The sequence below is a fragment of the Prionailurus viverrinus genome, chromosome E1, assembly GCF_022837055.1.
Source record: "Prionailurus viverrinus isolate Anna chromosome E1, UM_Priviv_1.0, whole genome shotgun sequence".
Taxonomy (NCBI): domain Eukaryota; kingdom Metazoa; phylum Chordata; class Mammalia; order Carnivora; family Felidae; genus Prionailurus; species Prionailurus viverrinus.
Genome location: NC_062574.1, coordinates 36,648,968 through 36,676,872, shown reverse-complemented (window position 1 = coordinate 36,676,872; position 27,905 = coordinate 36,648,968). Strand labels below are relative to the sequence as shown.

The 27,905-nt window shown below is 36.4% G+C and overlaps 1 protein-coding gene across 19 annotated transcripts in view; it reads right to left on the bottom strand.

Annotated features, from left to right (window-relative positions):
• EFCAB3 (EF-hand calcium binding domain 3) overlaps positions 1–27,905 on the bottom strand; it is a 477,549-nt gene that overhangs the window by 228,925 nt on the left and 220,719 nt on the right. For 18 of the 19 annotated variants that reach the window (XM_047833629.1, XM_047833634.1, XM_047833633.1 and 15 more), the window contains 12 exons: positions 26,121–26,174; positions 25,035–25,139; positions 24,212–24,265; positions 22,683–22,787; positions 13,561–13,614; positions 5,364–5,417; positions 3,847–3,951; positions 3,098–3,151; positions 2,233–2,337; positions 1,579–1,632; positions 813–917; positions 193–246 (listed from right to left, as the gene is read on the bottom strand). In XM_047833629.1, the coding sequence (XP_047689585.1) occupies positions 193–246; positions 813–917; positions 1,579–1,632; positions 2,233–2,337; positions 3,098–3,151; positions 3,847–3,951; positions 5,364–5,417; positions 13,561–13,614; positions 22,683–22,787; positions 24,212–24,265; positions 25,035–25,139; positions 26,121–26,174 (903 nt within the window). The remainder of the gene's footprint in view (positions 1–192; positions 247–812; positions 918–1,578; positions 1,633–2,232; positions 2,338–3,097; positions 3,152–3,846; positions 3,952–5,363; positions 5,418–13,560; positions 13,615–22,682; positions 22,788–24,211; positions 24,266–25,034; positions 25,140–26,120; positions 26,175–27,905) is intronic. The other variant, XM_047833636.1, reaches the window with a different exon arrangement.

The following is a 27,905-nucleotide window of genomic DNA, read 5'->3' as shown; positions in this document are numbered from 1 at the left end:
AAAAAAATGCAAGTTCCATATGGAACTTCCTACAAGATAAAATATACGCTGTGATCAGTTAAAATGTGGGTAGACTGCAAGAATCATAAATAAGGAATGATACCAAAGTGAGGAGCCAGGATTCATAATTGGAATAAAAGTGTCAAGTTGGGGAATGTCAGACAGTATGACTTTTAATTGGGTCTTACTCACCATTGAGAGATTTCACACCCTTTAGCAACCTGTTGTGATATACCTTTCCAGCAGCTGTAAGAAAAGCCATAATTCATGCAATGGGGAAATTAACATGAAATCACAAAAATGGTGTGAAATAAATAATAATTTAAATAATTTCAAAAATAACATTTTAAGAAGAGTTGTCTCTAATTTTTAGTTTATTTCATCTAATATAATGAAGTTTGGAAACAGAAACCTCTCTCCTTGTGACAAACCTCTTTATTCCAGTACCTGAGGAAGTCTCCTTGCTCAAACATGAGTATAGCTTCCCTTTGCTTTTAAATTTCTGCTTCCCATCTTTATTTTTTTGTCATGGATCTCCAATATTTCCTTTTTTTCTCTTCTCATGATATGAACAAATTAGTAGCTTGATAGGTAACATATGTTTAGCTGTTAATGTCAACTCTTGTCTAAAGGGTTATTTAACTTCCAATATAAAGTCTAAGCGACAGTGACACGTTGCTATATACTTAGAACTCAATGTAATATTTTTTCTTTTATACTTTTGGAGAAAAATAAATAGAAACAAAGTTGGAAATATTGACACAGACCTAAAGACCAACAAAAGACCTCCATGACACCTCTATCAATCTCACCGTCAATTGGCAGTGTTTTCAGTAGCTTCTCTTTTTCCTGATCTGTGAGCTCAATCCCCAGGCTTCCCAGGAAAATTTTCAGGTCATTAGAATTGACCTTCTCATCTTTTAAGAGAGGGAACAATAGACATATAAGCTTTTGGAACTCTGGTATTATATCTAGTTGTAAAATATGTTCTATGAAGTTTAATGATATCCTAATATCAAGATGAGGTGTTAGGCGAAGATGTTCTCAATTGCAGAACCCTTGAGCATATCTTATGGTAATAAAGCATATCTTTATGAGCATATCTTATGGTATCTTATGGTAATAAAATACCACATTTATTATAAATTAAAGACCATTTTTCCTAAAGCTGGAAAAAAACAACTTTCAGAATAAAATCTGATGAGTGAATTAAGATAACGCAGATTCTTATATAAATTATTCTTCAAAAACATTTGCTTTGGTAAGAATTATTGATGATATCAGGAATACATTATCTTGATCATTTCTAAGCTTCACCATGCCATTTTCTATACATTTCTAGATATTTTTCATTTAAACATTTGTGACCCGAAGCATATTACTTGCACAAGTAACAGAAAACTTAGGATTTAAAATTGACATATAGTCTTGTATCCTAGTGTAGAAACTTTCCTAATGTCAATCATCATTCATATATTTAAAAATAAAACATCAGAATTTATAAGATACCAGAAATACCACTGAAAAAAACTATTATAAAGGACCGAAACCCTAGATTTACATCAACTTTTCATTTACCTGTAAAAGTTTGCAGTTCCTTCATTGGTGTTTCAGGAGAAGTCCTCCTATCAACTGCAGAAGAAAATTAAAGTCATAATGAGATATAAAAGACTCATGAAATATCGTGAAAAACAATGTGGGAGTAAATATAATAAATCCTAACTTACTATGTGCCAGGCATTATCTTAAGTACTTTATATATGCTTACTTAAGAACTATTTACTGAAGAATATCTTTCTAGGCTATTAATTTATTCAGTTTTCATTGTCTTCATTAATACTAGAAAGAAAAGCCTAAACATAAAAACATGCCATTTCAAAAATATTAATTTTACTTATAGTTCTATACTATTTCAAAGCTATATGCATTAGTAATGGGAAGAAATTCAGAAGTACCGTCATCTAAGTGGCCTGCATATTTCTTTTTAAAATGTGGAAGACTGTCTTCTAGTGACCATAATATGGATAAAGAACATAAAAGACATTTATACAAAGGGCAATGTTTTCACGGTGACTTGGTAGCTGGCTGCTTATATGCTGTTTACATGCTTTGCCCATATTTATAGCTTCTTACTATCAGTGTAGATTACCATTCCTAAGGGCCCTTTCCCCTGCAACCTTTATTGTCCAAGCTCTCCCAACATGGAACTATGGTATCTGGAAACTTGCTCACCATCACCAGGGAGATTTTGAGTCAGAGCCTCAAGTTCCTTATCTGAGAGCTTGATTCCCATATTATCCAGTATTGCATTCAAGTCGTTGACATTGACTTTCCCATCTAAGGAAAGAGAGTCCATGAAGAAAATTATGTAACTTCAAAAAAGAGGTTCATAAACCTTTTAGAGACACATGCCCTGTTGTGAATTGCATGAGCTATATGCTAGTGTTCACAAAGATTACATATCATTTCGGGGGGGGGGGTCATATATTCTCTAAAGCCTATTCACAGACCCCCCTTAGTAGTAAGGTTAATAATCCTTGTTCTAAAATGTGAAAAAAAAAAAACCACACCAATTTTAGAACAAGAGACTAAGGACCTTATTATGCCTATAGAGAAAGTCAACTATGACATGAGAATGAAGGTCACTTCTCGTGAGATTTGTCTTGGGGATCAGACTATAAAATACAAAGTTTTAAATACCATTGAATAAATGCTAAGTGAATTCTAGTTCTGGAGGCAAACATTTTTTACTTCTAAACAATAGGTTTTGATGACTGAATTCCCAGTTTAGTATTTATCTGCAGCTGATTAAATTCCCTGAATCAGTGCTAATCTTGTCTGTCACATTTTGCTATGCAAACTTGAAATCTGGTATTTTTTCTCTTGAAAAGTTTGGAGGAATCTTGAGAAAGTAGAAGGCTTTCTTCCTAGATATAAAGTAAAAGATCAGCAGCTAACGTGAAGCTTGATCTTTAGTGGGAGCATAAATTTGCAATCAGTATATATGATCAGTATAGCAGCAACCACTAATACCTTGGAAACAGTATAAAAGCAAGGATCCCATATTGGTCTGCACTCTCATTATGCTGTCACGTACCTTTTAGAGACATCACAACTTCTAGCAACCTGTTTTGAAAGATCTTGTCGTCATCTATAAGAAAAGGCAGAATTTAAGTCACAGAGAAATGTGGAAAATCACAGAGAAATTAGGAAAAATGACTTTTCGAGAGTTTTCTCTTATTTTAATAAAATTTGAGAGAAAATCGGGTGAAATTTAGCACATCATGTACACCTCTGTTCTTCTTCCCAATCCTGCCTTTATTCACTTCCAATTATTAATCCTTTCCTCTTTCACAAATCCCAGTTTAACCTTTGTTTTTTCCTTTTTTGTTTTTCACTATTGATAAAAAGACCCATCGTAATGGAAATGCTGCTTCCTAATCTAAAAGTAAAACCACTTAGGGATTCATTTCAGGTATAAGTGGACATTCTAAAAAAAAATTTTTTTTTTGAAATGGATTTTCTATATCCTAGAACTTAGGAAATGGAGATAATTTTAGAGCTTCTTGCAGACACAGAAATCTAAAACTTCTTTTTGGGGACAGCTGGGTGGCGCAGTTAATTAAGCACCCAACTCTTGGTTTTGGCTCAGGTCATATCTCACGGGTTGTGAGATCAAGCTCTGAGTCCAGCTCCATGCTGACAGTGTGGAGCCTGCTTGGGATTCTCTCGCTCTCCCTCTCTCTCTGCTCCTCCCCAACTCACACATGCTCTCACCCTCTCAATATGAATAAACAAACTTAAAAAAAACCTCTCTGTGAATACATCAATATTTAAAATGCTTACCCTTAAAAGGAAGAGTTTTCACCAGCTCCAAGCATTCTTTACCTTTGAGCTCGATCCCCATGTTTCCCAGAACAGCTTTAACGCTATTGACATCAACAGTTTCTCCTTAATAAAAAGATTAAAACAATGACATACATGGAATTTAAGTACAATCAAATTATTGCAAATAATTAAACTAAATTATGATGCTAAAACAATAGGATTATGAGCTGGGGAAAGTAATGATCACTGAGCTCTGCCCAAATACATGGAGATAATGTCATTTATGGAAACATAATTGCCTTTTTAAAAATAAGTTTATTTATTTTTGAGACAGAGAGAGACAGAGCATGAATGGGGGAGGGGCAGAGAGAGAGGGAGACACAGAATCAGAAGCAGGCTCCAGGCTCTGAGCCATCAGCCTAGAGCCTGATGCAGGGCTCGAACTCACGGACCGTGAGATCGTGACCTGAGCTGAAGTCAGACACTTAACCGATTGAGCCACCCAGGTGCCCCAGCTTTCTAAAGGCTAATAAGAGATGGCACTCTCACTCTTAAATACTGAGAACAATACTGAGGGGTGATCGGAGGTAGGGGAGAGGGGAAAGTGGGTGATGGGCATCGAGGAGGGCACCTGTTGGGATGAGCACTGGGTGTTGTATGGAAACCAATTTGACAATAAATTATACTTAATAAAAAAACAAGAGAGAGAGAGATGGCACTCTCAATGGCGGTCATGAGAATGTATCCACAGGAGTTCCAACTATGGAGAACATAATTAACCAAGGGCCCCACCTTCTGCTTTGAAATTAACCTGTGTTTTTTTGCACTAATGCCATATGTATCATTGGCACTGGCCAATCACAAGTGCAGCCAAGATACTAGGGGAGCCCTGTTCCTGGAAGATACAGGATGGTGATTATAACCAGAGGATTCTTGAAAGCACTTTTGCCAGGCCCTCCTCAGACTGCATGACAATCTAGGATGCTTCCGCCCAAACATTTCTTCCTCTTTCCTTCACCTGGTGACAGATTTGCCCTGCAGTCTGACAGCCTCCCAGCCTTTCAGGCATCCTCCTTATTTTCTCTTACGCAGGCATTTCCCCTAATAATGTCCTGGCATGTTTAACCCTGCCCCGGCTTTTGCTTCTTGGGAGGCTTGGACTAACATACTCAAAATGACAATGACACAAAGTGGGTATTATAGATCTCTTTTGTCAATTTTCAAGCTGCAGATGGCTCATCTTCATAATTCTATTGACATGAAGAATGTATCACCTCTCCTTTAAGTAATTACCAGGGTCTTTTCCAAAGATTCATTTCACCTTTTATTGTACATTTTGGCTGTCTTAAAATAAGGAAAATGAAGTGTATTCGTGAAGAATACATCAGAAAATTCTCCAATTTCTGGGCTACTGGTTATGAAAACCTTAAACAAATAGGAGGTAAAAATGATAGAATTAGCCTAGCAATTAAGGCATGAAGAAAAACAGTACTGTAAAAATTAGGATCCTATGTTTACATTAACTTCTCAATCACCTGTGACAGCTTTCACGCCATCCATCACTTTATTCAGATCAACTTTTCCATTAGCTATGAAGAGAAGGGACAATTGAGACATGTAATCAATGTCATGAGCTCCAAAAAACATATACAAAGGATATACGCTGATGGAAAATTCCAGATAAATTCCATTAATATCATAATTTTATACACACTTATATTAAATCTCTGAATTTCAAGGATTTAAGCTGATCTATTTTTCCAGTGTTTCTGGATCATTGGTATTTATCAGCTCTCTGGTAGCACTTCAGGTACTGCTGTGAGCCATGAGTGCCATAGCTCATATAGGAACCACTAATTCAAACTAGAGTGTTAAATGAATACATCATAGAGTATGTAGTGCCTGGCAAGTTAAAATATCAGATTTTAACTAAAGGAAAGGGGAATGCATAGAAGGAGTCTTCTAGATGGAAGAGAGGCTGAGAAATATAAAGTAAAACCACACCTGGGTACAACATATACAACATATACATATGCAGTGCATGGAGAACTATAGTCAGTTCAGCACTGCAGAAGAATAAAGTATGGATTTGGGAAAGGAAAGTTCATACAAGAGAGGAAGGTTGGACTCAGATTATTAAGGGATTTGTAAGTAATTTTAAGAAGCTTAGCCTTTATCTACTAGGTTATATAGAATCATTGAGTGGTTGGTTATAAGTTCAGGAATGATATGGACCAATTTGCATTTTATTTTGATTTTCTTTAACTTTAAATTATAATTAATTTTATTATTACAAAATTACATTTATATTGAAATATATATAGAGTGATGTCATCAAGATGGTGACATAAGTTTTTCCTGACTTCAGTCCCCCTCACAAAAAGACCATCTTGCAAGTATCCACAGACAAGACACCATTGTGAAAATCCCAGGATATGGTTGTGAGGCTGATGAATCTCCCTGAACCACAGAGACTGAGAAGGACCACATTAGAAGGGTAAGACAATCAGCTATGCTCTGACTGCACTGCCCCTCTCCCAGGCTAGTATAATGCTGCACTGAGAGGGCTTCCCAGAGCTATGGTTTCTCTGGTGGGAAAAAGAGAGCCCAAGGTAGACATCCAGCTCCTCCAGAGTTGTGGGTTGCTTCCTGGAAGGCCCACCTGGGTCCTGTCCCATAGGTATTACGGGGGCGGAGGGTATCCGTGGGTCTTAACCATTTGAGATCAGAATGAGATGGAGAAGGGAAACATAGCTTACATTAACCAGCACTTGGATCTTGGCAGATTGTTTCTCCTAGCAGCAGTGCCTGAGTAGATATCTGACACAGTGGTTTTGCCCATCTGCAGAGCCAAGATGGTGGTCCCTCTGGCCAGGGAACCATTCTGCTTGAGTTGGGTCCCCAGCCAATAAGCCTTTCTGGCCTTGGAGCCTCTTCTATCACCCCATCCAGATGAGGAAGCAAATTCATGGCTCCTGCCTATTGCTGAGTATAGATAGTCCTCTGTCCTGCCTGACCAGAAAACCTATTGAGACCATCCCAGAGACTGTGTAGATTACCCTACAGCCCCTCTTACAGCAGTGCCTGAGTGAAGAGCCCACTCATTGGCTCTGTCTCTCTGCAGAACTGAGCTAGTGGCACTCTCTGGCCAGGGATATTGATGGATACTCCTGCCTGACTCAGGTACCCAGCCAATAAGCCTTATCAGCAAAGGAGCCTATGATATAGAGACTGGGCTGGGAAGGAAATTCAAATCCCTGATCAGGGATGAATATAGCTTCCAGCCTTATCTGACCAAGAAGCCTAACCAGAACACCTGGGAAGTTGCATAGTCCATCCTACAGATCTGGTTATAATGGTGCCTGAGCAGAGACCCCAAAATTGACAACCTAGAAGAAAAGGATAAATTATTCCTAGAAACATACAACCTACTGATATTGAATCATGAAGAAACAGAAAATCTGAAGAGACCAAAAACAAGTAAGGATATTGAATCAATAATCAAAATCTTCTTCCCCCAAAGTCCAGGACAAATGGTTTTATTGCTGAATTTTTACCATTTAATGAAGAGTTAACACCAATACTTCTCAAATTCTTCCCAAAAAATTTAAGAGGAGGGAACACTGCCAAACTCATTTACAAGGCAGCATTTACCCTGATACCAAAGCCAGACAAAGATACTACAAAAAAATTAAAACTATAGGCCAATGTCCCTGACGAATATAAATGCAAAAATCCTCAACAAAATTCTAGCAAACCAATTCAATAGCACATTAAAAGGATCATATAACATGATTAAGTGGGATTCATCCCTAGGATGCAAAGATATTTCACCATGTGCAAATCAATAAATGTGACATACTGCATTAATAGAATGTAAGATAAAAATCACATGATCATCTCAATTGATGCAGAAAAAGCATATGACAAAATTCAACATCCATTCATGATAAAAGCTGTCACTAAATTAGGTATAGAAGGAAAGAATCTCAACATAATAAAGGACATGTATGACAATACTCAATACTTAACATCATACTCTAACAGTGAAAGGTTGAAAGCTTTTCCTCTATAATCAGAAATAAGACAAGTGCTCACTCTTACCACTCCTATTCAGTACAGTACTAGAAGTGTTAGCTAGAACAATCAGGCAAGAAAAGAAATAAAAGTCACCAGAATCAGAAAGAAAGAAAGAAAGAAAGAAAGAAAGAAAGAAAGAAAGAAAGAAGTAAAAGTGTGTCTATTTGCAGATGACATTATTTTAAGTATAGAAAATCCTAAAGACTCAACCAAAAAAATAATAATAACTCGTTAAACTTAATGAATGAATTCAGTAAAGATGCAGGATACAAAATCAACATACAAAAATCAATGGTGTTTCTATATACTAACGATGAATTATCAGAAAAAGAAATGAAGAAAATAATCTCACTTACAACAGCACCACAAACTATAAAGTACTTAGGAGTAAATTTGGAAGAGACACAAATAGAAAGATATCCTGTGTTCATAGATTAGAAGAATTATTAACCTTAAAATGTCCACACTAAGGCAATGCCATCTATAGATTCAATGTAATTCTTAAGATTCCAATGGCATTTTTTACACATACATAAAACATAATCCTAAAATTCATTTGGAACCACAAAAGCTAAACCAATCCTCAAAAGAAGGGTAAAGCTGGAGGATCACAATTTTTTACTCCAAACTGTATTATAAAGCTATAGTAATCAAAACAGTATGGCACTGGCATAAAAACACACACTTGGACCAATGAAAGAGAATCAAGGGCTTAGATACAAACTCATACATATATGGCCAACTTCTATTTGACACAGAAGCCAACAATATTCAAGCAAGCCTAGAATACTCAATGGAGAAAAGAGTGTCTTCATTAAATGGTGTTAGGAAAATTGGATATTTACATGACAAAGAGTGAGATTAGACCCCTGTCTTATACTGTTCACAAAAATCAACTCAAAATGAATTAAAGAATTAAATGTAAGGCCTGAAATCATACATAAAACTCCCAAGGGAAACGGAGAAAAAAGCTCTTTGATGTTTCTCTTGGCAATGATTTTTTGGATGTGACTCCTATAAAGCACAAGCAACAACATAAAAAATAAACAAATAAGTAGGGCTACATCAAACTGAAGAGCTTCTCTGCATGGCAAAATAACCATAAGAGACCCTTAAATACAGAGAACTGAGGTTGATGAGGTTTGAAGGGGAGGTAAATGGGTGACAGGCACTAAGGAGGGCACTTTTCATGATGAGCACTGGGTGTCATATGTAAGAGAGGAATCTCTGGGTTCTACTCTTGAAGCTAAGACTACACTGTATGTTCACTAACTTGAGAATAATAATAAAAAAAGAATCAACAAAATGAAAAGACAGCCTATGTAATGAAAGAAAATATTTACAAACCATATATCTTATAAGAGGTTAATATCCAAACTATATAAGGAACTCATATACCTCAATAACAAAGAAACCAAATAACACAATTTAAAAATGGGCAAAATATCTGAAAAGAAATTTTTCCGAAGAAGATATTCAAAGGGCCAACAGGTCCATTAAAAGGTGGCTCATCCTCACTAATCATCAGGGAAATGTAAATCAAAACCACAATGAGGTATCACCTCACACCTGTTAGAATGGCTATCATCAAAAAGACAAGAGATAGAAAGTACTGGTAAGGATGTGGGGGAAAGGGAAGCCTCGTGCACTGCTGGTGAAAGTGTAAATTGGTGCAGCCAACGTGAAGAGTATGAAGGTTCCTCAAAAAATTAAAAATTGAACTACATGTGATCCAGAAATTATGACTTGGGTATATATCCAAAGTAAACAAAATCACTATCTTGAAGAGATAACTGCATCTTCACATCCATTATAGCATAATTTATAATAGCAAAGACATGGAAAAAACCTAAGCATCGATTGATGGAGGGATACATAAAGAAAATGTGGGGTATATATACAATGGGATATGAGGGTATATATGGGGTATATATACAATGGGAATGAGTTTTGGAAGCGTGTGGGTGTTTAGGAATTTGTCCATTTCTTCTAGGTTGTCCAGTTTGTTGGCATATAATTTTTCATAGTATTCCCTGATAATTGCTTGTATCTCTGAGGGATTGGTTGTAATAATTCCATTTTCATTCATGATTTTATCTATTTGGGTCATCTCCCTTTTCTTTTTGAGAAGCCTGGCTAGAGGTTTGTCGATTTTGTTAATTTTTTCAAAAAACCAACTCTTGGTTTCGTTGATCTGCTCTACAGTTTTTTTAGATTCTATACTGTTTATTTCTGCTCTGATCTTTATTATTTCTCTTCTTCTTCTGGGTTTAGGCTGTCTTTGCTGTTCTGCTTCTAGTTCCTTTAGGTGTGCTGTTAGATTTCGTCTTTAGGATTTTTCTTGTTTCTTGAGATAGGCCTGGATGGCAATGTATTTTCCTCTCAGGACTGCCTTCGCTGCATCCCAAAGCGTTTGGATTGTTGTATTTTCATTTTCATTTGTTTCCATATATTTTTTAATTTCTTCTCTAATTGCCTGGTTGACCCATGCATTCTTTAGTAGGGTGTTCTTTAACCTCCATACTTTTGGAGGTTTTCCAGACTTTTTCCTGTGGTTGATTTCAAGCTTCATAGCATTGTGGTCTGAAAGTATGCATGGTATGATCTCAATTCTTGTATACTTATGAAGGGCTGTTTTGTGACCCAGTATGTGATCTATCTTGGAGAATGTTCCATGTGCACTCAAGAAGAAAGTATATTCTATTGCTTTGGGATGCAGAGTTCTAAATATATCTGTCAAGTCCATCTGATCCAATGTCTCATTCCGGGCCCTTGTTTCTTTATTGACCGTGTGTCTAGATGATCTATCCATTTCTGTAAGTGGAGTGTTAAAGTCCCCTGCAATGACCACATTCTTATCAATAAGGTTGCTTATGTTTGTGAGTAATTGTTTTATATATTTGGGGGCTCCTGTATTCGGTGCATAGACATTTATAATTGTTAGCTCTTCCTGATGGATAGACCCTGTAATTATTATATAATGCCCTTCTTCATCTCTTGTTACAGCCTTTAATTTAAAGTCTAGTTTGTCTGATATAAGTATGGCTATTCCAGCTTTCTTTTGACTTCCAGTGGCATGATAAATAGTTCTCCATCCCCTCACTCTCAATCTGAAGGTGTCCTCAGGTCTAAAATGAGTCTCTTGTAGACAGCAAATAGATGGGTCTTGTTTTTTTTTTTTATCCATTCTGATACCCTATGTCTTTTGGTTGGCGCATTTAGTCCATTTACATTCAGTGTTATTATAGAAAGATATGGGTTTAGAGTCATTGTGATGTCTGTAGGTTTCATGCTTGTAGTGATGTCTCTGGTACTTTGTCTCACAGGATCCCCCTTAGGATCTCTTGTAGGGCTGGTTTAGTGGTGACGAATTCCTTCAGGTTTTGTTTGTTTGGGAAGACCTTTATCTCTCCTTCTATTCTAAATGACAGACTTGCTGGATAAAGGATTCTCGGCTGCATATTTTCCTGTTCATCACATTGAAGATCTCCTGCCATTCCTTTCTGGCCTGCCAAGTTTCAGAAGAGAGATCGGTCATGAGTCTTATAGGTCTCCCTCTATATGTTAGAGCATGTTTATCCCTCGCTGCTTTCAGAATTTTCCCTTTATCCTTGTACTTTGCCAGTTTCACTATGATACGTCATGCAGAAGGTTGATTCAAGTTACGTCTGAAGGGAGTTCTCTGTGCCTCTTGGATTTCTATGCCTTTTTCCTTCCCCAGATCAGGGAAGTTCTCAGCTATGATTTCTTCAAGTACACCTTCAGCACCTTTCCCTCTCTCTTCCTCCTCTGGAATACCAATTATGGCGTAGATTATTTCTTTTTAGTGCATCACCTGGTTCTCTAATTTTCCCCTCATACTCCTGGATTTTTTTATCTCTCTTTTTCTCAGCTTCTTCTTTTTCCATAATTTTATCTTCTAGTTCACCTATTCTCCCCTCTGCCTCTTCAATCTGAAGCGTGGTCATTTCCATTTTATTTTGCAGCTCGTTTATTGCATTTTTTAGCTCCTCCTGACTATTCCTTAGTCCCTTGATCTCCATAGCAATAGATTCTCTGCTGTCCTCTATACTGTTTTCAAGCCCAGTGATTAATTTTATGACTATTACTGTAAATTCACTTTCTGTTACATTGTTTAAATCCTTTTTGATCAGTTCGTTAGCTGTCGTTATTTCCTGGAGATTCTTTTGAGGGGAACTCTTCCGTTTGGTCATTTTGGATAGTTTCTGGAGTGGTGCCGAACTGCAGGGCACTTCCCCTGTGCTGTCTTGAATAACTCGCGTTGGTGGGCGGGGCGCAGTCAGACCTGATGTCTGCCCCCAGCCCACCGCTGGAGCCACAGTCAGACTGGTGTGTGCCTTCTCTTCCCCTCTCCTAGGGGCGGGATTCACTGTGGGGTGGCGTGGCCTCTCTGGGCTACTTGCACACTGCCTGGCTTGTGGTGCTGGGGATCTGGCGTATTAGCTGGGGTAGATAGGCAAGGTGCATGGGGGGCGGGAGGGGCAGGCTCAGCTCACTTTTCCTTGGGAGATCTGCTTTGGGAGGGGCCCTGTGGCAGCAGGAGGGAGTCAGACCCGCTGGAGGGACGGATCCGCAGAAGCACAGCGTTGGGTCTTTGCGTGGTGCAAGCAAGTTCCCTGGCAGGAACTGGTTCTCTTTGGGATTTTGGCTGGGGGTGGGCGAGGGAGATGGCACTGGCGAGCGCCTTTCTTCCCCGCCAAACTGAGCTCTGTTTCCCGGGGCTCAGCAACTCTCCCTCCCATTGTCCTCCAGCCCTCCTGTTCTCTGAGCAGAGCTGTTAGCTTATAACCTTCCAGATGTCAAGTCCCGCTTGCTGTCGGAACACACTCCGTCCGGCTCCTCCACTTCTGCAAGCCAGACTCAGGGCCTCTGCTTAGCTGGTGGGCTGCCCCTCCGCCCCGACTCCCTCCCGCCAGTCCTAGCACGCACGGCCTCTCCGCCCTTCCTACCCTCTTCCGTGGACCTCTCGTCTGCGCTTGGCTCCAGAGACTCCGTTCTGCTAGTCTTCTGGCAGTTTTCTGGGTTATTTAGGCAGGTGTAGGTGGAATCTAAGTGATCAGCAGGACGCGCAGGGAGCCCAGCGTCCTCCTACGCCGCCATCTTCCTCTCCGTCCTAACTCTACTATTCATTGATTTAATACAGAATATTTTTCCCCAACATAGAAGAGGTGTCATATATTAATGTCAAATTAAAAAAAAAAAAGAATTTGCTACCAAGACACAGAATTGAAATTATTTATTTTTATTTATTATTTTGAAAGAGAAAGAGAGACAGAGAGAGAGAGAGAATGAGTGAGTGAGAGGCAGAGATAAAGAGAGGGACAGAAATCCCAAGCAGGCTCCATGTTTTCAGGGCAGAGCCCCATGTGGTGCTTGATATCATGAACCTCAGACCATGACCCGAGGCAAAATCAAAAGTCAGCTGCTTAACCAACTGAGCCACCCAGGCACCCCAGAATTTAAATTTTATTACTAACATGCAGAGATTTAAAAGTGTAACTCTAAGAAATTAGAAAAAAATGATCTATCAAATGAAGGATAAAATGGTAGAATAAATAAAAAGAAATAAGAAGTCTTTGAAATATAATTTTGACTAAAACTTATATTCTTAGATTTATATTAACTTCTCACCTGTAAGAGTTTTCACTCCATCCATCAATTTATCAAGATCAACCTTCCCATTATCTATAAAAAAAGGTAAAGATAAAAATAATAAAATGATGCAGACTCAGAAAAACAGAGTATGAAAACCTTATATTGTGAAAGTCCACTTCTTTTCATTGTGCTCTATGTCAATCCTCAACTTATAAATCCAGTTCTTCAGAAATTCTATGATAGAAGACGTGCCCTATTCCCTATCAGAGGTGAGCCAACTATCGTCCATTGGCCAAATCCAGCCCACTGCCACGTATCTTTTTATTTGTTCACCACCTATTTTTATATGGCCCATGAGCTAAGAATCATTTTTACATTTTCAAATGATTGTAAAACCCAAAAGGACATTATTTGTGACACATAAAACTTACACAAATTTAAAATTTTAGTGTCCATAAATAAAATTTTATTGGAACACAGCCACACTAATTTGTTTACACGTTGTTTACAGCTGCTTTTGTACTACAACAACATAATTGAGAAGTATGACAGAGATCACATCATCCACAAAGCCTGAAGTATTTATTATTTGCCCTTTATAGAAACATTGCTGACCCTGCCCTAGAAGATAGAGTCCACTCAGAGGCAATTTATACTCCTGAATTGTTTAGATTTACCCTACTTTATAAACCTGGAAGAAACTATTATTGATGTTGGCCGTGTTCTATGACCCTGCTCAATTATGGTATATCCATAAAGCCTACCTACCATTGTATAATAAAAGGAAAAATGAAGTAATCTTTCATATATTCCCAATATAATTTTTTTAAAAAGTCTTTTCAATTACTATGATAACCATGGAATGGCTAGTGACATATGACTGGTGTATTTTTGAAGCAATTGTTAAAAAACTTCATTCATCTCATTATAGGCAAATTTCCCTTTTTTTTTTCTTATTTTCCACTACTTTTATTTACTTAGTCATCATACATTAGTTACTGACAAGTGGTCAAGAAGTTCCTAAGAAGAGGTATGGTATTTAACAGGATCACAAAGATTGCCACTGAAACTGCTAGGTTGGCTCATCACATTTCCACAGATTTTGATGGTAATGAGACAATGAGCCCAAATGGATTAAGATAGTTTATTACTTATACCCAAGAAGTAAGATCAGCATGGTGTTGGATCTCTGCCACTTTAGTCCCAGAGTACAACACGGAACCAGCTGGACAGTGGACTGGTGGGACATACGATGAGTTGTTCTGCTGCTGGAGAGCTCACTCAAATGGTACCCAACAAGTTTTATAGACTTATACAGAAATCTGCAGCTGTATCCTAAGGGAGAGAGGCGGAAAGTTGTGTTCAACTGAAACTAAGGAGATGAATGAGAAATGACCTTGTGACCGTCTCCTGTAGATAGGGAAACAGATGGAGACACTGCTTGGTGGCAGCTCTTCACAAGGCTGTCTACTTCTCCTTGTTCCAGGAGGAATTGTGACGCTTTCAAGAAAGACTTTGGTAAGATTGTGGTCAAGATATATTTATGTGGCCTAGGTGGAGATGTGCAAAGTTGTTAGAGAAGAACCATTTCCCTCAAATTACATATCTAATATTTGAAATATGCTAGGTCTTAAGGGTACAAAGATAATTAAAGTACACTTTCTACTTTCAAGGACTTCAGAGTTTAGAAAAACTGGTATGCTGAGTAAACAAAATTCAGAGATAGTGTACTTTTATGGAAGACTCTGATCAAATTGCCTGAAATGTTCCTATATACACCACATAGTAATTTTCCTTTTCCATAAGTAACAAGTTAAATTAGGAGATTATTATCTATTATTGTCGAGCCAAGTATTTTATTTATTTATATATATATTTTTAATATAATTTACTGCCAAATTGGCTTACATACAACACTCAATATTCATCCCAACAAGTGGCCTCCTCAATGCCCATCACCCTCTTTCCCCTCTCCCCCACCCTCCATCAACCCTCAGTTTGTTCTCTGTATTTAAGTATCTCTTGTGGTTTGCCTCCCTCCCTCTCTGTTTGTAACTATTTCTTTTTTTTCCCCTTCCCATCTCCCATGGTCTTCTGTTAAGTTTATCAAAATCCACATGAGTAAAAACATATAATATCTGTCTTTCTCTGACTTACTTATTTCACTTAGCATAATACCTTCCGGTTCCATCCACGTTGCTGCAAATGGCATGATTTTATTCTTTCTCATTGCCAAGTAGTATTCCATTGCATATATAAACCATATTTGCTCTATCCATTCATCAGTTGATGGACATTTTGGCTCTTTCCATACTTTGGCTATTGTTGAAAGTGCTGCTATAAATATTGGGGTACATGAGCCCCTATGCATCAGCACTCCTGTATCCCTTGGGTAAATTCCTAGCAGTGCTATTGCTGGGTCATAGGATAGTTCTATTTTTAGTTTTCTGAGGAACCTCCACACTGTTTTCCAGAGCAGCTCTACCAGTTTGCATTCCCACCAACAGTCCAAGAGGGTTCCCATTTCTTCACATCCTGGCCAGCATCTATAATCACCTGATTTGTTCATTTTAGCCACTCTGACCACTCTGATCACTTGGTGTGACGTGGTATCTCAGTGTGAGTGTGGCTTTGATTTGTATTTCCCTGATGATGAGTGATATCGAGCATCGTTTCATGTGTCCGTTGGCCATCTGGATGTCTTCTTTGGAAAAGTGTCTATTCATGTCTTCTGCCCATTTCTTCACTGGATTATTTGTTTTTCAGATGTGGAGTTTGTGAGTTCTTTATAGATTTTGGATACTAGCCCTTTATCCGATATGTCATTTGCAAATATCTTCTCCCGTTCCGTTCCATCGGTTGCCTTTTAGTTTTGTTGATTGTTTCCTTTGTAGTGCAGAAGCTTTTTATCTTGATGAGGTCCCAATAGTTCATTTTTGCTTTTAATTTCCTTGCCTTTGGAGAGGTGTCGAGCAAGAAATTGCTGTGGCTGAGGTCAAAGAGGTTGTTGCCTTTAAGCAAAGTATTTTAAACATACATATGTCCTATTGTAAAAGATAGATTACAAACTGTAAGAAGAATATGAAAATCATCTAGGCCTGGAAATCTGCTAACTTGCTTTTTTTCCCTTATCATTTAGAATATTTATTTTATATCATTGAATGATATTTAGAGTTAAACCGATTTTTAAAATATCACTCTTATGCAGGGGCGCCTGGGTGGCTCAGTTGGTTGACCGTCCGACTTCGGCTCAGGTCATGATCTCACAGTCTGTGAGGTCAAGCCCCCCACCTCGGGCTCTATGCTGACAGCTCAGAGCCTCGAGCCTGCTTCAGATTCTGTGTCTCCCTCTCTCTATGCCCCTTCCCTGCTAGTAGTCTCTCTCTCTCTCTCAAAAATAAATAAGAAACATTAAAAAAATTTAAAAATTAAAAAATTAAAATGTCATGCTTATGCAAACATAAAAATATGCGAGATAAACTTGCAATTACTATAATTTCATATTTAGAATCTAATTCTTTTAAATTGCTGTTCAGCTCTTCAACTCAGAATCACTGGTGTCTGCTTTTGTCTCCAAAATATTGTCCAGTGTGCTATCAACAGCACTGGTGACACAGCATTTCTTAGATGAGGGCTCCACTAGGTTTTTTATTTAAAGCTAACAAGAAATTAAAAATGTTTCTTGAGAGTAGTTGACACATAAGGCTACATTGGTTTTAGGCATACAACGCAGTCATCTGATAGGTTTTTATACGTGATGCCACAGCACCACAGATCTAGCTACCATCTGTCACCATACAACGCTATTACAATATCAATGACTATATCCTTATACAGTGTCTTTTATTCCCATGACTTATTCATTCCATTACTGGAAGCCTGTATCTCCTACTCCTCTGCATCCATTTTGCTAATACTCACATCCCCACCCCTCCGGCAATCAGTTTGTTCTCTGTATTTACAGGTCTGATTGGTTTTTTTTTTTTGTTCGTTTATTGACTTTTTTTTAGATTCTACATGTGAGTGAATTGATATATTTGTCTTTCTCTGACTTACTTCACTTAGCATAATACCCTCTAGGTCCATCTGTGTTGTCCCAAATGGCAAGATTTCATCTTTCTTGATGAATATGGCTGAGTAATATTCCAGTGTGTGTGTCTTCTTTGTCCATTCATCTATTGATAGGCACTTAGGATGCTTCCATATTGTGGCTATTATAAATAATGCTGCAATAACCATAGAGTGCATCTATCTTTTTGAATTAGTATTTTTGTTTTCTTTGGGTAAATACTCAGTAGTGGAATTATTGGATTATATGGTATTTCTAGTTTTAATTTCTTGAGGAACCTCCATACTGTTTTCCATAGTGGCTGTACCAATTTACATTCCCATCAGTAGTGCACCAAGAGTTCTTTTCCTCTACATCCTCACCAATAATTGTTATCCTCACCAACACTTATTATTCTCATTGTTTTGATTTTAGCCAGTCTGACAGGTCTGAGTTGATATCTCATTGTGGTTTTTATTTGCACTTCTCTGATAATGAGTGATACTGAGCATCTTTTCATGTGTCTTTTGGCCATCTGTATGACTTCTTTGGAAAAGTATCTATTCAGATCCTATGCTCATTTTAAAAATCAGATTTTTTTTTTGGTGTTGAGTTGTATAAGTTCTTCATATTTTTTGGATATTAACCCCTTATTGGATATATCATTTGCAAATATCTTCTCCCATTCAGTAGGTTGCCTTTTTGTTTTGTTGATAGTTTCCACCACTGTGCAAAAAAGGCTTTTATTTTGAGGTAGTCCCAATAGTTTACTTTTGCTTTTGTTTCCCTTGTGTTAGAAGACATATCTAGAAAAATGTTGCTACAGCTGATATCAAAGAGATTACTGCTTGTGTTCTCTTCTAGGACTTTTATGGTTTCAGGTCTCACATTTAGGTTTTTAATACATTTTGAATTTATTTTTGTGTATGGTATTAAAGAGTGGTCCAGTTTCATTATTTTATATGTAGCTGTCTAGTTTTCCGGACAAATGGTCCAACAATACCATTTGTTGAAGAAACTGTCTATTCTCTATTGTATATTCTTGCCTCTTTTGTCATAGATTAATTGACCATATCATCATGGGGTTATTTCTGGGCTCTCTATTCTGTTCCTTTGATCCATGTGTCTATTTTTATGCCAGCACCATACTATTTGATTAGTATGGCTTTGAAGTAGATCTTGAAATATGGAATTGTGACATCTCCAACTTTGTTTTTCTTTCTCAAGATTACTTTGGCTATTTGGGGTCTTTTGCAGTTCCAAACAAATTTTAGGATTATTTTTTCTAGTTTTGTAGAACGCGCTTTTGGTAAATTGCACTGAATTGTAGGTTGCTTTGGATAGTATGGACATTTTGACAATATTTGTTCTTCCAATCCCTAAGCATGGAATATCTTTCTATTTGTTCGTTGTGTCATCTTCAAATTCTTTCACCAATGTGTTATAGTTTTCAGAGCACAGATTTTTTTCCCTCTTTGGTTAAATTTATTCCTATTTCATTCTTTTTGGTGCAATTAAAGTTAACAAGAAATTTTGACAAGTTGATGTCTGATGTCCATCCTCATTGCTTGGAACTTTATTTTACCTTTGTGAGGGATTTGGCAGTTTCTTTTGCCTTCACTTACACTGTATGGTGTATCATAGGCAATTCTTTTGTGTATGCATCATTAACAACAGGTAGTATAGATTTTCTACTTGTGGGTTTCTTTCTTCCTTAGGTCCAAAAAGCATTTTGTTGTAGCTTTGCAATAAAATTTTGAAAAACAGAATTGTGGTCTTTCCTCCAATGGTGAGATGTTTTCTTCACTAATCATAAATTTATACTTTGCCACTGTTTCCATGCTTTTCCTGTATACACAACTTTCCCTTCAATTCTTAATGACAGCGCAATTTTCTTGGAGAAGTTTTTAAACAGCAATTAAACTCAACACATGGGGTACCAACAATACACAACTTAAAGTGGTAGTGTGCCACAGTGACAGGCTAAAACCAAATTCACAAATGCAGACTCAATGACAAGAATGTAATAACTCTACTATGTGATTGGTAACAATTATAAGATGCATCCTGATTCACATGCTAAAATGTGAAAGTATTATTTACATATATATATTTTTTAATTTTTTTAATTTTAAAGAATATATATTTTTTAAATAATGAAATATGAGGCTGATTCTGATTCTGCCATGACCGTATCAGCTCTCTACAATCTATTTTTCCTGATGATTAGACTAAAAGTCTAAAGAAAACACAAAAAGCAACAACACTAGACTATAGAAGAGAACCAAAACTTGCAGAAGTGACTGGCAACGGTGGTGAGCCTTCTGGTTTGGTTTTCTCTTTTCCCTAATGGCTTTGTCCTGAGGGTGGGGCCCCAATCACAGAACTGCAAGGCAGAGCAGGAAGCTAAGACTGATAAAAACTCCATCTCTTTGACCAGGGAAACCTGGAAAAGAGGCCCCTTCAGGTTGGAAAATATGGGGTAATTCCAGAGAGGAGAGAACAATGGAGAAAGGGATCCCCTAATTCTGTGTATGAATCTGTAAAAGTCTTGGGCTCACTTTTGAGTTGTGCATGCATGAGACAGATACAAAGAAAGCATTCTTGCAACGGCTTTGAGAACTGAATTAAGATTTAAACCAGGGCCCAAGTCTCAGACTAACCCAAGTGGCACATGCAGACAGACCCACAGCAGTAAAACAAAGCTTTGTAGAATGAACTGAGACTGGAACCATCCAGAGAAATGGGAGATGGAATTTGTGTTCTGAATCTCAGAGTTGATTACCTGCTAAAACAAAACCCACCAGCATTGTTCAATGAATTTTAAAAGGACCCAGAGTCTACACAACAAAATAGTTGACAAAGTTGAGGATACAATTCAGAATTATTTAACATACAAAAAGTTAGGAAAATGAGATCAATTATCAAGTGAAAAGGCAATCAACACATGCCAATCCTTGGATGACTCAAGTGTTAGAATTATCAAAAAAAAAAAAAGGCTCTAAAACAAATATTTTGGTCACAAAATCCCTTTACACTGTTAGAAGTTTTTGGAGACTCCAAAGAGCGTCTGATTATCTTGTATGCTAAATCGTAAAACAAGTGTTAATAAAATTCAAAGGACTGAAATCATGCAAAGTATGCTCGCTGACCACAACAGAGTTAAATTAGAAATGAACAACCAAAGGAAATCCGAGAAATTCAAATATTTTGAAATCAAACAACACATTTCAAAGTAATCCATGAGTCAAAGAAGAAATTACAAGAGAAATTAGAATGTATTTTTATCTGAATAAAAATTAAATACATGAGACACAGTGAAGGTGGCACTTAAAGTAAAATTTATAGCCTTAAATAACTATGTTAGAGAAGAAGAGAGATCTCAAATCCATAATTAAGTCTTTATCTTCATCTAGGAAAGTAAGAGCAAGCCAAACCAAAGACAAGCAGAAGGAAGAAAATAATGAAGATTAGAGAGGATATGAGAACAATGACAGAGAAACTCAATGCAACCAAACATTTAGTCTTCGAAAACATCATCAAAATTGACTAGCCAAGAAAAAAAGAGAGAGGACACAGATGACTAAAATTAGTAATGAAAGAAAGGATTAACCCATTGAACTTAACAGTAATTTAAAGGCTGAAGAGGGAATACTGTGAACAACTTTATGCCAGAAATTAAACAACTTACATGAAATAGATTCCAAAATGGACACAAGCTGCCAAAATGGAATAAAAAAGAAACAGAAAATCTGAATAGTGTTGCAACACACAAGAAAATTTAGCATTGGAAATTTTCTCAGAGAGAAGGGACTATGTCCAGATGGCTTCTTTGGTAAATTATTACAAATAATTAAAGAAATAATATCAGTCCTATATAAATTATTTCAGAAAACAGAAGTGGGAAAAAACACCAATTCATTCTATGAGGCTAGTGCTACCTTAGTACGAAAGCTAGACAAAGACATCACAAGACAAACTCCAGTGGTGATGCCTTGTAATGATACTGGGAAGGGATGAGTTTTAGTAGAAAAATCAAGAGCTCAGACTAAGACAAGTTAAGTTACAAGTTATTTGAGCTATCCAAGTGGAGATTGCAAATAGGTAGTAAATAAACCAAATAGAGATCCAAGGAGTGTTTTAGATTAGGAATATCTATCAGTGATTCATTACCATACAGATAGAATTCAGAGCTCAAAAAGTAGGTAAGATGACTTAGAGAACCCATCAGAGCCTTGAGTTATTTCAACGTTTTGAAAGAAGGTACAGAAAAGTAGAAGAGGGGAAGATAAGATGGAGAGAAAAAAACCCCAACTAGTCTTATGATCAGGTTTACATAGAACTGGATCATTCTGCCCACTGTGTGTAGAGTGGATTTAAAAGTAACAAAATTATAGGCAGAGAGAGAGTTATCTATCAGTCTAAGAAGAGATAAAAAGAAATAGAAAGAAGGGTAGTGATACAGGGCTAAAGAGTAGGAACGGATTTTAAAAATATTTAGGAGTTTAAATAAGCAGCAGCAAGTAATTAAGTGGATAGAGATTTCTGGCAGGGTCAGTGAAGCAGAAAAAAGGATGATCAGTTTAAAAAGATATGGAATGTATTAGATTACAAATTTTATCCTTGAATAGCTATTTGGGGTGGACTAAATAGAAATGTCTCAGAAGATTTAGAATAAAATAGTTTGAAGACTGGGGAGAAGACTGGAAAGAATATAACTGATGGTTCAAACAGATGGTTAAAAGTAGGGGTTCATAAAATCACTCAGGGAGAACACATAAAACAAAAAAGCAAATGGTTCAGATTGGAAGAACTAAGAAATGAAGCGTTAGCCAGCGTATGATCACTTTTAAATTTAATCCGTAGAAGTTTTATTCTACATTCTGACTATTCCTCAGATAAACATTCTGGCTTCTCTGCTTTCTGTATGAAAACATGTTGATAACTTTAAATTTTAAAAATGAGGCAGGATTTCTTTTTACTTTAGAATGGGTTCTACTCTAAGATACATTTCCTTTCAGCATCAAATAATCCTAATTTCAAAAATTCTCATATGCACATTCACAGGCAAAGCTCTGCAGAAACGCAGAGAAATAACCACAGTGCTTACCGTTAACTGGTAGGTTATCTGTTAGACTTTGAAGCTCCTCTCCTGTGAGCACGATTCCCATGTTTTCTAGAACAGTATTGACTTTACTTCTTTCAACCTTCCCTCCTTAGGAAAGAGACATAAAGAATGACAAAAAATATTAAAATATGAAAGAACATTAAATACTAGAAATCTATCAGTGCTCTGTTACTATTATATTGAAAATGTTTTTACTATTAATATGAAAAAACTAGGAATAAGGAAAAATAGAATCCTTTTCAGTACTATTAATATTGCTTTGAAACATGAGTACCAAACTCTATTTTAACATCGTGTTAAAGAGCCTTAAGCTTTGCCTTGATGAAACTATGGACAAGAAATAATTTATGAAGGGATTTTGCAACTTAAGCTAAAGACAACTAATTGAATTTGCAGTAGAGAAGGATTTTGAAAAAAAACTCTCAGTTGCCAAAAAACTGGTACTGCTTTCCACTGGAACTTGACAATTACTTTACGCCTGGTTTATCCATACTGTGAAAACAGTTTATGAACACTGATTTTTTGGTGAATATTTTAAGATAGAAAACTATTTGTATTAGTTAAAAAGAATAGATAATTATCTTGTAAACTACCTAGCATGGTAGTTTACAGAGGGCTTTAGTTAAAATGTTAAAAATTTAGTTAAAAATATTCTGAAGCCGAAGCAGGAGCTGAGGCTCAGAGTGCATGGAAAGGAAAATTTATTATTAAAATTGTAAAACAGGAGGCCTAGAGACTAGAAAAACTAGATACATAGGGAAAGAGAACTACAGGGAGGCCGACAAGTATCTGGCTATCATTGTCTCATTTTTAAGGTGACGATTTAGTTGATAAAGACATATAGCAAGATGCTATCAAATGGGCAGCATGGTGGACAACTTCCACATTAAATTAAAAAATAATCCTGCTCCCACTCTTCTGGAGGGCCTGGGAATGCGAAGAGGCACTCTTCTTTTGACAGGTGACTCCTCTCAATAGGTACCAAGTGGCAGACCTTTTAAGTCATTTCTTCATTCTCTTTATGTTCTTCTCTTCTTTTGGACTAAGCACTAGGAGGGAAAGCAAAACCAAAACAAATCCTAGGCACAAGTTGGTACCTTTGCCTACATTTTTTTTTTTTGTCTTAACTGAATCTCACTAAAAACACATTCTTTTTAGAGGAATTATAATGAACATTAATTTATGATTTGGATTCTATCAGGAAACAATGTCCAATATTTCTAACAATAGAAACTATTTTTGATTTTCTTTGCTTAACTAATTTTCAGACTACCTATCATTCTCTTCATGTTTTGTTTTATCTACCTAGAATTCAATTTACACTTTCAAGATTAAGTTATGAAAAATACAAGAAAATGTGGGACCTACAAAGATTTTAAAAAACTCATCACAAAATACCTCTTTTAAAATAAAGAAACTACATTTAAAAATCAGTTCATAAAAGGATGGCTTGGGTAAAGCTCTAATGATATAAATTAAAATGTTAAATCTCAAACTGCTCATTAACTCACCTTTGAAAGACTTCAGACCATCCAACAATCTATTTTGATAGATCTTCCCAGAAGCTACAATGCAAATCACACTCTATGTCAGACAAAGCATTATATAGATGCTCAGAAACATAATACATATACTTCAGAATTTCAGGGAGAGTTTTCATTTACTGAGTAAATATGTTCTTATTCATCCTCGAATAACAACAAAAAAATGAGACGGGATACAATAGTGACAATTATGCCATTCTAAACCCCTGACAGAACAGTTGACAGTCTCTCTATGCTGGTTTCTTTATTCTTTGATTTCTCTTGTCCAATTCTTCTAAAATTCTCTCCCCTAATCACATTCCTTCATTTTTTTTTTCTAATAGTTTTGTCATTGGCTAGAGGGCATGACATGGCAGCATTTATTTTGCCCCTGGTGGCCTGGGTTATATAGAGAGATAGAGATATATAGATTGATAGATATAACTTAAAATCTGCCTTTTCTAATTACTTTAAATATATATATATATATATATTTTTTAAATGCTAGAAGAGAAATTTAAAAAAAAATTAAGTTTATATATTTAGAGAGAGAGAGAGAGTGGGAGATGGGCGGAGAGAGCTAGGGAGAAAGAGAGAAAGAATCTCAAGCAGGCTCCATGCTGCCAGCACAGAGCCTGGTGCAGGGCTCAGTCTCACGAACTGTGAGATCATGACCTGAGCCAAAATCAAGAGTTGGACGTTCAACCGACTGAGCCACCCAGGCACCCCTAAAGAGAACTTTTAAAACTTCTCCCATGGTACCATAAAGCTAAGTATTCTAGAAGGCTACTAAAGTATCTTTATGGCTCACCATCAACTGGAAGCTTCTTTAGCAGCCTCTTTTGTTCTTTATCTGTTAGCTCAATACCCATGTTCCTCACAAAATCTGACAGATGTTGCACATTAATATTTTTTCCTTTGAAAATATGAAACATGATCATTCAAGAATTTTATAGAATAATTATTTCAAGTAATAATTTAATAGTGTTAAGATGTTTCTTCCTAACTTGAGCAAGTTCAAAGATATAATAAGATATATACATCCATACAGAATTGAGAAGGGTCATATATCAAATTTGCTTAAAAATACTGAAAAGTATGATTTCTTAATCTGACAAGAAGTCAAAGTAGAAGAGAATAGATTTTACTTAAATAACTGTCTGATTAATGAAATATCAACATCAATTCATTTATATATCTTATCAGAGAATACTATATATTTTAAATTTTTTTCTGAAATACGTTATTTGCTCTTGATACTGACAATAAATAAGTTTTTTTTAATGAATATAATCTATTGTCAAATTGGCTTACATACAACACCCAGTGCTCATCCCAACAAGTGCCCTCCTCAATGCCCATCACCCATTTTCCCCTCTCCCCCACCCCTTCATCCACCCTTAGTTTGCTCTCTGTATTTAAGAGTCTCTTGTGGTTTGCCTCCCTCTCTCTCTGTTTGTAACTATTTTCTTCCCTTCCCTCCCCCCATCATCTTCTGTTCAGTTTCTCAAGATCCACATATGAGTGAAAACATATGATACCTGTCCTCCTCTGACTTATTTCACTCAGTATAATTCTTTCCAGTTCCAAGAATGGAAAAAAAAAAAGCTTTATTTTGCTGTTGCTTGATATACTCTGATTTGGGAATCTATTAATAATGTTGAAGTGAGTATTATTAGTATAAAAACTCCAGAAAGTTCAGAAGTTATTAGTAAGTTATAGGCTTTTAATTACTATATATAAAGGTAAACCGTGGGACATTAGGAGCAAATGTTTCATTAGAAAAGGTTGAAAGCTACAATTTACAAATCAGCAATAGAATGGTAAAAAATATTATTTAAAACTATACTACTACATAAAGTCTGCAGATCTTGGTTTTATATAACTTCCCACTGACCTGTAAAAGCTTTTAATCCACTACACAACCTTTTCATTGTAGTTCTCCCATATACTGTAAGAAGAAATGCAAATAATAAAAAGAGACAGTGAAACACACAAATAATAGGAGAGGAAAATATTCCAGCAACACTTTCGTACTAATAATATTCTCTACTTTTACCCACTTCTTGAGAATGAGTATAAAGAGGTTAAATATGAAAAATATAATGTCAACAATACAACTATGATTTAATTCTTCTATAAAAAATCAAACCTACAATAGTCAAGGGATAAGATTCAAAAGCCACTTACTGTCCAGGGTCTACTTTTTAGCTCTAAGACTTTGAAGAACTTTCTTAATTCTATCAGGCCATGACAATGGGTTTATGTTTGGTACATGCTATTCAAAAATGTTTAAACTTGGGTTTCAGCAGTGATTTTCTCAGGTAATGTGTTCTCATTCAATATTCCCTGATGTTTTAACAGACCCAGAAAGATTTATTTCCTCCATTTGGATTACAAGATAAATTATTAAGCACTTTGAAGACAAATCCTTTATATTAGCAGTTGGGGGGGGCAGTTATCACACTGATAGACTAACAGATTTTATTTCCAATTTAATTTTTTTTTTGAAAATTTTATTTGGGTAATTGTAGATGCATATGAAGTTCGTAGAAAAAAATAGAGAGAGATGCCTTGTACATTTTTGCCCAGCTTCCCTTAATGATAAGACTTACAAAGCCATAGAATAATAGCAAAAACAGAATACTGGCATTGATACAATCCACCGATGTTATTTAGATTTCGTTAGTGTTACTTGTACTCATGTGTATGTCTCTGTATTATTAAATTCCAGACAATTTTATTACCTGTGTAGGTTCATGTATGCACTGCCACAGTCAAGATACTGAACAGTTCCAGTCCCACAAGGACCCTATTATAACCATATCCACCTCCTTCTGCCTCCACCAATCCCCTATCTCTAAATCCAGGCAAGCTCTAATCTGTCCTCCATTTCTAAAATTTTGTTATTTCAAAAATGATATGTAAAGATCTTACAGTATGTAAGCTCTGAGGTTGGCTTTTTTAGCTCTGGATAATTATCTGGAAATTTGTCCAAGATGTTGCATGAATCAGATAGTGTACTTTTACTGATGAATAATAGTATTCCATAATATGTATGTACCACAAGTTTGTTTAGCCATTTACCTGTTGAAGGAGACTTGGGCTGATTTCAGTTTTTGGCTCTTATGTTCATGTACAGATTTTGTGCGAACATAAGTTTCAAAGGTGGAATTGCTACAGTAGCTCTATGCTTAGTTTTGTAAGAAACTGGTACTTTTTCTATAGTGATTATATCACTACATTCCCACTACCAAGTATGAGTGGTCCGGTTTCTCTAGCATCCTCATCAACATTTGGTGTTGTCATTTTTTATTTTAGCTATTCTTATAGGTATGCAGTGATATCTCACTGCAGTTTCAAATTGCACTTCCTTAATACCTAATGAAGTCAAACATCTCTTCATGTGTTTATCTGATACCTGTATATCCTCTTTGGTGCAATGTATTTTCATTCATATAGTTTCATGTATTTTCCCCATCTTCTTATTGGTTTGTTTGTATTTTATATTGCTGAGGTTTTCTCAAATAAAAAAAAAACCTTTTAATGTTTATTTTTGAGAGAGAGAGAGAGAAAGAGCACGAGAGGGGGAGGGGCAGAGAGAGAGGAAGACACAGAATCTGAAGCAGGCTCCAGGCTCTGAGTGGTCAGCATAGAGCCCAAGACGAGGCTCAGCCAAAGT